General features: G+C 43.8%; 1 protein-coding gene across 2 annotated transcripts; it reads right to left on the bottom strand.

Moving 5' to 3' along the window:
- Nucleotides 1-71: 71 nt before the first annotated feature.
- dhx9 (DEAH (Asp-Glu-Ala-His) box helicase 9) lies at nt 72-11841 on the bottom strand. 2 transcript variants are annotated; one of them, XM_042104035.1, is made up of 28 exons: nt 11665-11841; nt 11292-11409; nt 11048-11188; nt 10839-10941; nt 10483-10628; nt 10096-10244; nt 8600-8646; nt 8320-8456; nt 8044-8133; nt 7763-7924; nt 7407-7484; nt 7093-7284; nt 6637-6778; nt 6454-6536; nt 5997-6153; nt 5765-5859; nt 5318-5531; nt 5090-5184; nt 4928-5001; nt 3418-3570; nt 2639-2799; nt 2342-2453; nt 2022-2183; nt 1691-1818; nt 1124-1353; nt 914-1029; nt 596-796; nt 72-500 (listed from the first exon to the last, which is right to left on the bottom strand). In XM_042104035.1, the coding sequence occupies exons 2-28, from the start codon at nt 11400-11402 to the stop codon at nt 200-202; spliced, it is 3780 nt and encodes a 1259-aa protein (XP_041959969.1). In that variant the 5' UTR covers nt 11403-11409; nt 11665-11841; the 3' UTR covers nt 72-199. The 2 variants fall into 2 exon arrangements, with proteins under 2 accessions (XP_041959969.1, XP_041959979.1); XM_042104045.1 differs by lacking the exons at nt 10096-10244; nt 10483-10628; nt 10839-10941; ... (1 more) ...; nt 11292-11409; nt 11665-11841 and adding an exon at nt 8732-10083.
- Nucleotides 11842-13209: the final 1368 nt, after the last annotated feature.

Below are 13209 nucleotides of genomic sequence, written 5' to 3'. Positions count from 1 at the left end.
AACACTAAACACGCTGATTAGACTAAGGTAAAGCTGTACTGGCATTTAAACATTCATGGCTTTTTTTTTTGTGGAAGATTAATGGAATATTGCCTGGAAAACATAAGGAAGTAAAATAAAGACTATTTCTTAACAAATTAACACTTTAAACAAGGTGTATTAACAGAAACAATTCTTTTCAGCAAGGAAGTTAATTTCCTTAAAATCCACCCCTGAAACCTCTTCCACCACCTCCACCCCCATACCCACCCCTGTACCCGCCTCCGCCTCCTCCACCCCCATACCCACCCCTGTACCCGCCTCCGCCTCCTCCATAGCCACCCCTGCCCCTATACCCCCCACCACCATATCCTCCTCCTCCACGGTATCCTCCACCCCCTCTGTAGCCGCCGCCGCCGCCTCTGTAGCCTCCTCCCTCGTGCCCACCACGCCCCCTGAACCCTCTGTCACCACCTCCATCAAATCTGGCCATCTTTGGAGGTCGAGGACCATCGCCAAATCTGTGGAGAGATGGGGAAACCGGGAAGGGTCAGCATTTTCACAAAGCTAAACCATGTCAGGAAAACAGGAGTCTTAAGCCCGATAGAATCTCTACCTTGGGTTGCTGGCCATCAGGTTGATCCCGCTGGAGGAGGGCTTGGAGATGAGCCGCAGCACGTTGAGCATGCGCTGGTTGGGTGGGTCCAGCTGATTGATATACTCTGGGTCTTTGGTTACTTCTACCACCAGAGCTTCCAGTGACGCTCGCAAGGCTGCCACAGAGCCCGCCACCTCATGGGGAATGCGCAGCTTGATCCTATGGGAAAGGGAGACGAGCATAACTGGTAAGCGATCTTTGTGTAGCTGTTTTACATGAATTTATGTGATATAACACCAGCATAAAACATGTGAATGCCATTTATTAGACACCTACCAATCGTCAAGCTCCACAACGTCACCGTTGGAGGTGATTTTTTTCGCAGCAAACAGGAGGAGCTGCAGAGGGCTGACCATAGTCATTCCTTTAGCTGAGATGGCACGTGTTCTGATCTGAAACACAGTTCAACAAGGTCAGGTCTTTCTGCAAATCTTTCCTGCAAATGTGCACAAACTGGGTAAAATCGAGGTGGATCCACAAACCAACCTTTTCTCCAAAGACAAAGAATGGAGAAGGGTATGTCAAGTCATGGTTGCTGAAGGGGCAGTTGACGGAGGACTTGTGGATGAGGGCATTTCGGCCCTCAGTAGTCAAAATCTTCCTTTTCTCTTTATGGTAGCACACGTTGGGGTAGGAGCCAAAAGTTAGCAGGGAGATGACCACATCCAGGTTGTTATCAGGGCCAACATTGTTGAACATCTGGTTCATAAGGCATTCTGTAGGGAGGTAAGGACAAAGGTAAAGGACTCAAGCTATTTTCACTACCAGGATAATTTCATCCTTGAACACTGCCACATAGACCCTTTTCACAGCATCCATTTTGACATGAAATAGTAGGGCAAGCATAGGTGTTACTAAATACCTTAATGAAGTCTGTTCAATTTAAGTGCAGCAGAATCACAACCTTAATTAATGTCATTAGTAACACCTGGGCCTGCCATATATTTCATATCAGAAATGGCTGCTGTGAAAAAGGTCAATTTCCAATATTACTCACAACAGACAGCCATTTTCTTTTTTCAAACAATTCTAGATTTTAACAGAGCAACACACCCTCAGGGAAACCGGCATTGACGAGAATGTCCTTCAGCTGCACTTTGGCCTCCCAGGTCATCCTGAGAGTGGACATGTGAAGTCGCTTGTGCTCACAGAACCTTGTCTCTGCGTCTTCTCCACCCATTCTGCAAGGGGAGAGAAAGGAAATTTTTTTTTAAAAAAATACACATTATGAGAAGTAATACACAAAACGAAAACTATTCCAATACATATGGTGGAAACTCACTCAGCACTCCACATAACATGATTATAAAGCAGCATAAACATGTCAAACGGAAGAAAGCGAAACAATCTTATGCAAAATTGTTAAAGGTTATAATTGGCTTACCGAACTTCATCCCAGGTTTGAAACACAGACAACAGGGCCACGTGGTCAGAGAAGCGTGAGCCGGCAAAGTTCCTATGCACGAAACCCAGGCGTTTACCCTCGCTGATGAAGGGCTCTGGGAAGCAGGAAGCTGCTGAGATGGTGCAAACTGCATCACCAACACTGAGGGGGAAAAAACAGACATTAATCTGGCAACCTTCCAAGATGTTTCCCAAGAATATGCCGATTTCCCTGTTAAGGGAAGATGATAAGAAAAAAAGATGATTTCTTTCATGAGAACTGAATTAATTGAGCATATTAATGTAAGTTTGAAAACATACTTAAGGATGCAGCCCATGATCATCATCTTGCCGAGGCGCGGCTCAATGGGCAGCTTGGCCAGAATGCGACCCAGAGGAGTTAGCTCATCATTAGAGTCAAGGGCATCCAACTCTGCAGCAGATCAGATTTCAGATTTTACTTACACTGATTAAAATAAGGCAAATAAGAGGGCTGTGCTGTTATGGAAGTTGGAGACCAGTGCCTTCTAGTCATTAATTGAGGAAGGCAACATTAGACTGATATTTTATGTGTGCAGAGAGAGTCGTGAGGATATATAGGCATGATCTGAGCTGCACCTCTGAGTGTGTGTTCCGCCTCAATGACGGCGTCCAGTGGTGGCGGCTCGATGGCTTTGGACAGGAAGTGGCCAATGGCTCCCAGTCGGAGCAGCTTGATGCTGAGGGCCACTTCATGCAGTGGCGTGCGGAAGATTTCCGGAGTCATGTGGGTCTCCAGCCTATGCACAGAGGACTAGATCTCACTCACATGTCAAACAAGTCTCATATCACATGTTTATGGTAATGGTTAGGGTAATGGTTCCTAACTAAAAGCAGACACTTTTATCCAAAGCGACTTAACAGTGACATTGATACACATTGCATTAAAATTAATTCATGTCTTAATGTATTAATTAGTAACAGACAAAAATAGAATGTAACAATAGAACAGTAACCATAAACATACAAACCAAAAGTAAGAATCTATTAGTTAGATATGAGGTAAACAGCCTTTAAACGCTTGTTGAATATCACAAAACTGTCACCATCACTAGTAGGTAAATCATTCCATCAACAAGGGATCACAGAAAAAGAGTCTTGACTTTGAAATCTTAATGTTGATGTTAGGCTGTGATAGCAGACACTCATCAGATGTCCGCAGTGGGCGAGAGGAGACGTAGAGCTGGATCATGGAATTAAGATAGCAAAACATCACCAAACAAAGCCTGATCCAGTGTTAACCACCGGAACTGCTCTTGCCGTCAGCCTAACCAGCACCGTCACAGGACTGCAATAGACAGAGAGCAGACAAAGCAGTTTCACATGGAGCAAGGCTGCAATGAGAAGCATGAGGTCACCTGTCAAAGCGGGCGCTGCTGCAGAGGTGGAAGCAGAAACCAGGCCGGACTCTGCCAGCTCGGCCCTTCCTCTGTTCCAGGTTGGTCTTCGAGGCCCAGACTGTTGCATAGTTGGTCATATTATTATGGGATGTAAATAGCTTCACTTTTTGCCTGTGGGCAGGAAAAATGTAGACAAAAAGTGTCAAACTACTGTGTGAAAAAAATGTGAGCTATGAAATTTAGAAAACAACAACTTAAGAAGATACTCAGAGATTTAGGACTGGAAAAATCTGCACAGAGTCTCTTCATAGGGCTTAATGGAGAGACGTGAAGTTGATTTGAACCACTTTCTATGGACTTCATGCACGGAAGGCTCTTTAGCGAGTGCATTTATTTCCAGTGGAGCGTTAACTGTGTTGTAACACCATCTTCTATTATATTCTGCTCCTTACATGTTCACTCCCGACACTAAATACCTTTTTTGCCCAATAATAAAACAAATTGGCCCCCTCCACTTTTTTCCTGTGCGACTGAAAGTTGAAGGTTCATTAGGTCATTTGTAGCCTAGTTTTAGAAAACATTAACTGGGCCATAAAGTGAGATATGAGGTTATGGAGCCAGACATACAGTAATGATTTTATCTGGAAGATAACTGGCCACAGTGCGGCTTAGAACAGGCTTAGTTATTTGATGTCAAAATAAATGGTGGTACACTTTCCAGACATTCCCCTGTTTTTTTGGCGATGGTCCTGAGAAGGGGTATTGATGAAGAAATGAGATCTCCACTTAGTATAAGCCCTCCCCTGAGTGAATAGAGATGGGCAAAGCCCAGAAAGTAAGCTCTGCCCTGTAGTCCCTCTGCTTGTGCACTGATCAATCAATCAATCAATAATTTTTCGACTTACTGACTGAAGCGTTGTGCTAATTAGGATCAGCAACAGAGCTTAAAGCGAGGAACATTTCCATGCCTGAAGTTATCTGAAACCTTTGAAGCCATTATATATAATCATCTATTTTCAAATCGTAAACAGCCTGGCCCATGTCTGAAACCAGGCACAGTGCCTGAGAACATTGAGCCATACAGCTGGTTTAGTGAATAGTTGAACGAATGTGGTAGGAATTTCTACCTCTGAGTTTGTCTACAACAGAGGAGGTTCATGTTCAGAGTGGTTGCCACACCTTCATATCATAGATATATCTTCACTTGAATGCCAGAATTCTAAAGATCAGATTAGCACAATTAGAATCAGCTGGTTTAGAGAATGGTTGGCACTGTATGTGGTAGGACAGTTGTGAGGGGCAGCACCTTTGCCCCAATGTATGTGGCTTCAGTATAGTATACAATCAGTATACCGGTCATTTTCTCACGATTATGCAACCTAGTTTAATATATTTTGGCAGTGTTTCATATTCATGTCTGGGTGGTTAAGGCCCTTTTTTCTGTGGCGAGAACACATATCTTTAAGGAACATCTTGCACTGCATGTCCTGGAATTACTATGGATTATGATCCCAACAAAAGCGCTTACTTGCAAGAATCAATGACGTAGACAACATCATTGATGGTAATACTGGTCTCTGCAATATTGGTTGACAAAATCACCTGTAAAAAAAAAAGTAAACCATTAAGGGCTACAGTGAACACACGTTTATTGGCTGTGTTCAACTCTTGACCAAAAACTAAGACTGACCTTGGTCACACCCTCGGGCACGGGCTCAAACACCATTCTCTGCTCCTCCCTGGGGATCTGAGAGTGCAAAGGCAAGATCCTGTAGCGCTGACTTCCTGCACCATCCAACAGAGACACACAAACACACACACACACACATTAATATTTCAACAGGTCACGCTCACATCGATATTTAGTTTCTCCTTGTAATAGAACAACAGTGACTGAGCGAACAACACGTTCACCCACCAAAGTGCGGGTTATTCTCCAGGTGCTTCTGCATGGAAAAAATGAGGTTCCAACCGGGCAGGAAGACCAGCACAGCCCCGCACACCTTCAGTGTCTCGATGTACTTGAGCAAGGCCTCGATCAGCTCAAAGGAGGTCTCCTTCTCGTTCAGCTGAGACATGGAGCGCTTGGTCTCAGGGCCGTACTCCTCTCCACAGATCAGGTTACAGTTCATCTGGGGGTGGACAGAGAGAGAGGACAGATGGTCTTAGGGTGGACAGACTCAGACAGGGTCAACTTGATCAGGGTGTGTCGAGTGTCCCAGCTGGGATGAGGAAACCGGGGTGAAAGGAGCGCTCAATACAAATATCAAAACAGCTCACTCACAGACTGAGAGCCAGAGTGTGTTGCTCAACTGACCAACCATGTGAGTGTTTTCACAGTGGAAAATATTGACAAAAAGAATACCTCCTCTTCTCCATCGTCATCTTTGTCCTTTCTCTTTTTATCCATGGGAGGGGGGATGAACTGAGTCATCTGGATACAGTCCTCAAGGAAATACTCTGAAGGGGGTGGGCACAATTAGAGAAATCATGCGTCATTACATCCAGAGGTGCAGAAAACATCTGTATTCTCAATAAGAAGAGCAGAGAGCTTGATCACTATGAATCATGATTTTATGGAAAAATATTTCACTCACCTTGTACAGGGAAAGTGCGTCCAAACACCTCTATGACTGGGGCATTGAAGAAGTAATCCCTGAACATGGTGGTGTCGATGGTGGCAGACATAAGTATGACGCGGACATCAGGGTACGCCTGGACCACATCTCTCAGAACAACCATCAGAAAGTCTGTCTGGAGGGTGTCAATCAGGGCTTATCATTACTAAACAGGCTTTATAAAAATTACATGAAGAGAAATCTACTGAAAGACTCCAAATTTTGGAGCTATTGTGAAATAACTGAAATGGGCCATCAAACAATAAAACATCCATCACAGCAAGTGGCCTTCAGTGAATTCAGCCCAAGCCAAACAGTGAATTCAGCCCAAGCCAAACAGTGAAACTATCAGCCTGCTGATATGATAGGGCTTCAGAGAACTAGACACCCCTCACATAGGGTGGTGCCTACACACACACATCCATACAGCACTTACATTAAGATCCCTCTCGTGGATTTCATCAACGATCACATGACTGATCCCTCTGATTCCAGCCTCCAGCTTCCTCAGAAGCACCCCTGTAAGTGAGCAAGGCCATCAAGTACACCTCTAGACAGATGATGAATCAGAGATGGAGCAATGCTGTGGCGAGATGCTGCGGCGAGGTGCTGTACGTACCCACGGTGCAGAACATCACACTGGCGTGAGGTCTGGGCAGAGCGGACTCGAAGCGCACACTGTAGCCACAGCTCTTGCCCACCTCCTCTCCCCTCTCGTAGGCCACACGCTCGGCCACAGACACAGCGCTGATACGCCGAGGCTGAGGGCAAAAACACCAGAGTTAGTCATCTCAGTACCCCTCGCAATTGCACAAAACTTAAACCTTATGCGCAAGTAAAACAAAATTGTATGTTTTGAATGTTGTTTCTGTAACAAATAAAGTAAAAACATGATTCTTATAGGAAATGAATACACAGTTAAGTAAAGGCCATAAGAAATCCTTGCTGGCCCAACCAAAGAACCAAAGCAGCGACAAAAACCATCACCAACAAAGCAGTCTTCATGAGCATCAAATAGGCTTCTTTAGTAAGTCATATCTCTTTAGTCATGACATATCTCTGATGTGGTCGTCACCTGGGTCACGACTATGTTGCAATCTGCAGCACGGTTGTTCTTGATGAAGTAGTCCAGGATGAACTGGGGAACCTGTGTGGTTTTGCCGCAGCCTGTCGCTCCGCGGATGATGACTACAGGGTTGTGGTGGATGGCATTCATGATCTCCTCCTCAAATTTCTTCACCGGGAGCTGGTCCCTCTCCTTTATCCCCTGGAAAGAGAAAACCGAACCGCACAGCTCATATAAACAGAAATGACAGAACATCAGGAAAAGCAAATACACCAGTATATCAAATGAGGAGATTTAATTTCAATCTTTTTAAAACAACTCACCATCTGGAGGTTTTCATCATTCTCTAGTTGATAGTTCAGCTCAGCCAACAAGTCTGAACTTATTTGCTCTGGGGTACACTAAAAATGCACACACACACACACACACCTTAAAAGTAAAGGTTATATTGTATTTAGTATAAGTACTAATTAGAGCAGGACCTGAGACACTATGCTTGCCTTTTACAGAACCAGAACCATGCACTATCAGCAGTCTTTTTTTAAGTGCGCACTACCCAAAGTGCACTGCATTAGATTATCAGATTCTACCACTACTACACACAGAGGAATAGAGGAGAAGGTATGTGGAACAAATCCAAATCCACAGACCTATAAATGGTGAAACAGAATGGACTTACAAAAGCCAGAGGGCCTTCATCAATGTTGCTGCTGGTCCACGGGTTCCAGTTGACCTGCGGGGGAGACCATGGCACCACACCGGCTGCACTCTGCCTCTGAGAGGGCTCAAAATGGGCCAACTTTCCCTGAACCAGAGACACGGGGGTGCTCGGATCCTGGGGCTAAAGTAGACAGAGACCATGACAACCAATGTCATGTTACCATGCACACTCATTTTCAACTACCACAATATCGCACAGAATCACACTGCAGAGTTGAGAAGCCAAGGGGAGGCACTTACAGGTGAGGGGATCTGAATACCCAGTTCCTGGGTGACACTCTGAAGCTGGTGCACCACTTCATCTGGTACAGTCACTTCATAAACCTCCACCTGAATAAAGCATTGAACACCAGAGTGAAATGATTCACTTTGTGATTAACTCTGAATGAAAAATGAAAGTAATTTCTCAGGACCGTAGAAATGGAGTCCTATAATTTCACTTTCAGTTTTGGCGACTCCATTTTAAAATGCATTTCCATACGAGGAAGTACCGTACACATAGGCCACTCCACTCACCGTCTCACCCTCTTTCTTTTTAGTCAGTCCAGTGTAGGCTTCAATCACGCCCAGATGGTACAGCTGCCGGACAATAGACAGAGCACAGGACTGGGCTGCCAACTTCTTGTTGGAGCCATGTTCACGGGCAATTATCTCTGTTAAAAACAAACAAAAACATCAAAGACATGAATGCAATAAGTGACAAATTAAAATGGCAACCGTGACAACTACTGGCACATTTTTTTAAGAGCCAATATAGGACCACAGAGTGGCTGAAAGACAAAAATAGAGCACTTACTTCTCCCAAGCTGCCTTACAAAAATGGTCATTTCAGCAATGAAACTCCTGCAAAATCAAATATAAAACTCTCAGACATGGGGCCTTAGCTGAAGTGTTCACGAGCACATTCACGAGCACACTCTTAACTGACCTCAAAGCTTCACAAGCAATGGCCAGCTGCAAGGGAGAACCTTAACATGTCCACACTGCCCCACATCAAGAACATGTATGTTTTTCTGCCAGACTTCCGCCAGCCAATCAGAACTGTTTTCCAGTGTCCACAGCCTTCCAGTCCTAGTGGGGAAGTGACACCAGAAATCACAACCAGACATTACCCATCTCATTCCCACAGCATGTTACTCCATGTGACAGCTTAGTTCACCCTAAGTGATGTCACATGTTTTTAACATGAAAGGTTGTGATTTCTGGTATCATCATCAGCCCAATAATACTCTGACCTTTCACTGACATGGTGAGCCAAAATCCACTGACTGAAAAAGCCAGTCAGAGGACTTTGGCAGCCTTGATGAAGTATGCCACTACTGATGTCAAAGAAAGCTTCAGCAGTTGCTATCTGGTTTCATATTCACTACACTTAACTAAGGGGCATCTAGCCATGCTAACAATGCATTTTTTAAGACATAACGGAATTTCCATTTAAAGGGGAACTATGCAGTTTTTTAGCTAAATTTATCTTAACTTAAGTCATTGGTTTCTGGGTTGAATGGTGGTCGTCTCGCTTCCCCCTAGTGTCTGTGAGCGGAAAAAACAGCCTTGCAACTTTGGTCCAGCGAGCCGCTGGCCTCAGAGTCAGAAAGTCTTGCGGTCTCTCAATGTAAAAAACTACGGCACTACACACATACACGCCAGGCATCAGGTGGAACAAGGTAGCGATTGAGTTTCTCAGACATTAGTCATGGCAGAGCCGGCGGAGAGAAGCAGAAAGTGAGTAAACCGTTGTCATAGGAACAGGGAAAGAAGAGTCAGTAGACGAGCGAGGAGTGTTGTAAAATATATGGACCCTTTCAAGAGAGTTCCATTATCAGCATCATAGTAAAAATATATACTCGGAAGCTGTAGGGGGAACTCTGTAGAGAAAACAGCGAGCAAAAAGCGACCAAAACTGCATAGTCCCTTTAACATCCCTTGAATATGTAACAGAAGGTAGTGTGAATATTGTGGCTCAACATCAGAAGCAACTGCTGATTCTGACTTTATGGAGGTTGTATGAGATCTCCCAGGGGTTCTCGACACACCAAGGAGGTCTCCATCATCACTGTAGTCCGGCAGAAAAACATACAGTTCCCATATCTATTACATGTTCACTTACACACTGGCTAGCCTAGTCTAGCCACTAAATGATGCCTTTTTCCTGTACAAACCTAAATAAACCTATTCCCCATAAAGACACACAGTGCTTGGATTTAGGTGAGAAGTGACAGAGACGGTGAACAACTTTATCATCATTCACACTATGTCTGTTTCTGGGAGAGGTCTCGTGTGACCCGGCCTGACCTGTTGTGGTCAGGCCCCACTTGGCTGTATTTGTAATCAGTCTGGTTCTTCTCCTTTTGGAAGAACTGGTTCAAACGAGCCTTGGCATTTTCCAGTGTCCAGTTGCCATGGAGACCTGCATTCAGATCAACTTCCTCAGATTCATAGGTCTAAAGGAAGAGGGGGGACATTACAGTACGTCATTGATACAACGTTGCATTGAAAGGGTTCTGCTAAGACACCACCACTGTTAATCCTCACATTTTGCTGTTAAGATACAACAGCTCAGATGATGTCAAATTAATGTCACTGAAAACACTCGCCCACATCTACCAACATGAAAGTAGCTTTCCACCACCAGATTCTTTAATGTGTGACTACGCAGCGAAACAGCAGAGAAACACCTACCGCTTCTGCATCTTGCTGGTCTTTCTTTGCGTAATACTCCTTCAAATTAGCTCCTCGTTCCCACTCAGCATTACTGCTGTTGTACCCAGAGTAGCCAAGGCCACTTTTACCACTTGGGGCTGGTCCAGCATCATGCCCCGTCAGACCTGAAGTGATTAAAGTGAGAAGACAAACACAAGCATTGAAGATTTATATAATGTAGATAGATTAATTACACAATAAGTAAACGAGTCTCTGGGACTGAGACATGGGGTCTCAACCTCAAGGTTGGGAAACGATGGCCCAAGGTCTGAACCAACAGCCAGAAGTTAAACCTGGTTTCAGTTCAGACAGATCAAACTAGCAAACCAACCTACCCTGTTCCTGTTTGATTGCCAAATGTGGAGGCAGAGGTCCAGCAGCAGGGAGATCCCCAAATCCACTACGGCCATCTGTTTCACTTGGGTCAGGTGCACTTGGCTAGAATAGAAAAGTTTTATGAAAAACAGGTCAGAGCAAATGCTTAACTTACTACACTTGTGATGATGTTATACGGGACCTTAGCAGAAGACCGCGCTACACTCACCCCCAGAGCAGGGACCTCACTTGAGTTCATTTCGCCTCCACGCACAAGATAATTGACAAAGTCGCGGGCTGCGTTGGACTGTGCGTCTTTCTTGTTGGTGGAGTTTCCCATTCCAATGTAGTTGTATCCGTCCACACGAACCTTACGTTAGGTATGTGATCATGACAAAGTCAGCTATCGCACCAGTACAGGTTCACACAGTCAAGAAATGTGATGGCTCATCTTGGTAGTCATTTAACCTTACCTCACAAATGAACTTCTGCCGGTTCTTATTTCCAGCTGCCTTAATATCATAGCTGGGTGTAAGTTTTTTCTTACCGCACCACGCATAAAGGAAATTCTTAATATCCCCCATTTTCGACCTGAAGGCAACGTTAGCAAAGACAGGCACAATATCAGTGTTACTTAGCGTTAGATGGTAAATTAATTGTCCACATGCAACTATTTTTTACGGTCACCATGCTGAATTAAGTTATGTTGTGTATGTTAACGTTAATTGTCTTAATTTCTGATGACCAGGTGGAGCTACTATTTTATGTTGCACTGTTTATTGTGCTAGCGGCAGCTAACATTAACGTTAGCTCTGCATGCAGAATGACGGAACTGCATTAACTTACCTTCGTCCTGCACGCCGTTTGATTTAACTACAAAGTTACTGCACGCTGTCTGTCACGCGCACAAAAACTGCAAGTATGAAGATGTCATAGACACAATATTTGTATTTTACATTAAAAAAAATACTTTCCTTGGGCCCTATGAATGAACATCGGAAATGACATAGAAAAGGGAGGAAGTTAGCAAACTTAGCATTTCACCCGCAAGTTCCATGACCCGCTTTATCAAAATAAAAGCCGCTGTATTCCTAGGGCAAATTAGAATCCATTTAACTGCCTAACGTTAGGGCGCAGTGTTTCGTTTACCTTTAGGGACAATCCAGATTGTACGTGAAACTCAAACAGCAAAATTATATAATGGTTTAAAATCAAATATAGAAAAACTCTGCTTTTTTGCCTCTTTTTCTGTCTGCTCTCAAGGATTATGGCATTGTTCCTGGACTAGGCTGTAGCATTTCTTTTACTGTCTATGGCTGTAGCCTATACTGCCATCTGGATGGAAATGTTAGAAACACGTTTTTTCTTTGAATACGGATTGTGGTTTCTAAACAAATGTAAAAACAGTTTCTCAGCCGCCTTTGGTGCTTTTCTCAGATCAGAATTGAAATTCTCAAAACTGCTTGTTCAAACTCCATATTCTCACATCATAAACACAATTATCATTGCTTTGAACAAACAGCAAATGCTTTACAAATGTCTGCTGCTTTTTACATTTTCAATTGCTAATGTTGTGTTGGTCAAAATGCACTATACTAGACCATGCTGAATAGTACCACATACAACAAATAGGCCTTGTTTCATTACTTGAGTCATTGTATGCAAAAGTGTTGAACTATAGCTGTCAACTATTTGTCATAGTCTGTCTAAACCTAACAAAGACTTCCTAACAGGAACTTCAGAATGTATAGAAAGTTTTACTTATACAGTAAATCTGGTGCACAGCTCTGATCAAGGGGTGTTTTTCCTTTGCAGTGCTGTAATGCCTTTGTTTTCTTTCCACTGTCACAATATCTGTCAACAGTAAAAACTTTTAAACATATCCAGTATCTTGCAACCAACCCCCTCCACACACAATAATGTGTAACTTTGTAGCTATAGGCCTAATGCACATAGAAAATAGGGCTGCCTTACACATTGTTCAGTAGAAAGTTCATTTCTTACTTCCAGTAACTATATGCATGTGACAATAAACTTCCTTGTATCCTTGTATACTTACAGAGTAAACTGTCATATTGGCAACATGACAAAGCAGTGTGACTATCTTGTTCATAAACAATGAAAAGGACTTGCCATTTTACTTTATTTCTCAGCATCTAAACCTGGATTGAAACCAAATTTCCACATCCTACTCTCAGAAACATTAAATCGGGAGTTGAGTCTTGTGTTAAAAAAATTAAAATACTGAAAAATGTAAATACAGAGCAGTAAACACTGGGGGCAGCCGTGGCCTACTGGTTAGCGCTTCGGACTTGTAACTGGAGGGTTGCTGGTTCGAACCCCGACCAGTAGGCACAGCTGAAGTGCCCTAGAGCAAGGCCCCTAACCCCT

This window comes from Alosa sapidissima, chromosome 1 (genome assembly GCF_018492685.1).
Source record: "Alosa sapidissima isolate fAloSap1 chromosome 1, fAloSap1.pri, whole genome shotgun sequence".
In the NCBI taxonomy this organism is placed as follows: Eukaryota; Metazoa; Chordata; class Actinopteri; order Clupeiformes; family Clupeidae; genus Alosa; species Alosa sapidissima.
Note: the sequence above shows the minus strand (reverse complement) of the source record. Positions and strands in the feature narration are given on the sequence as shown.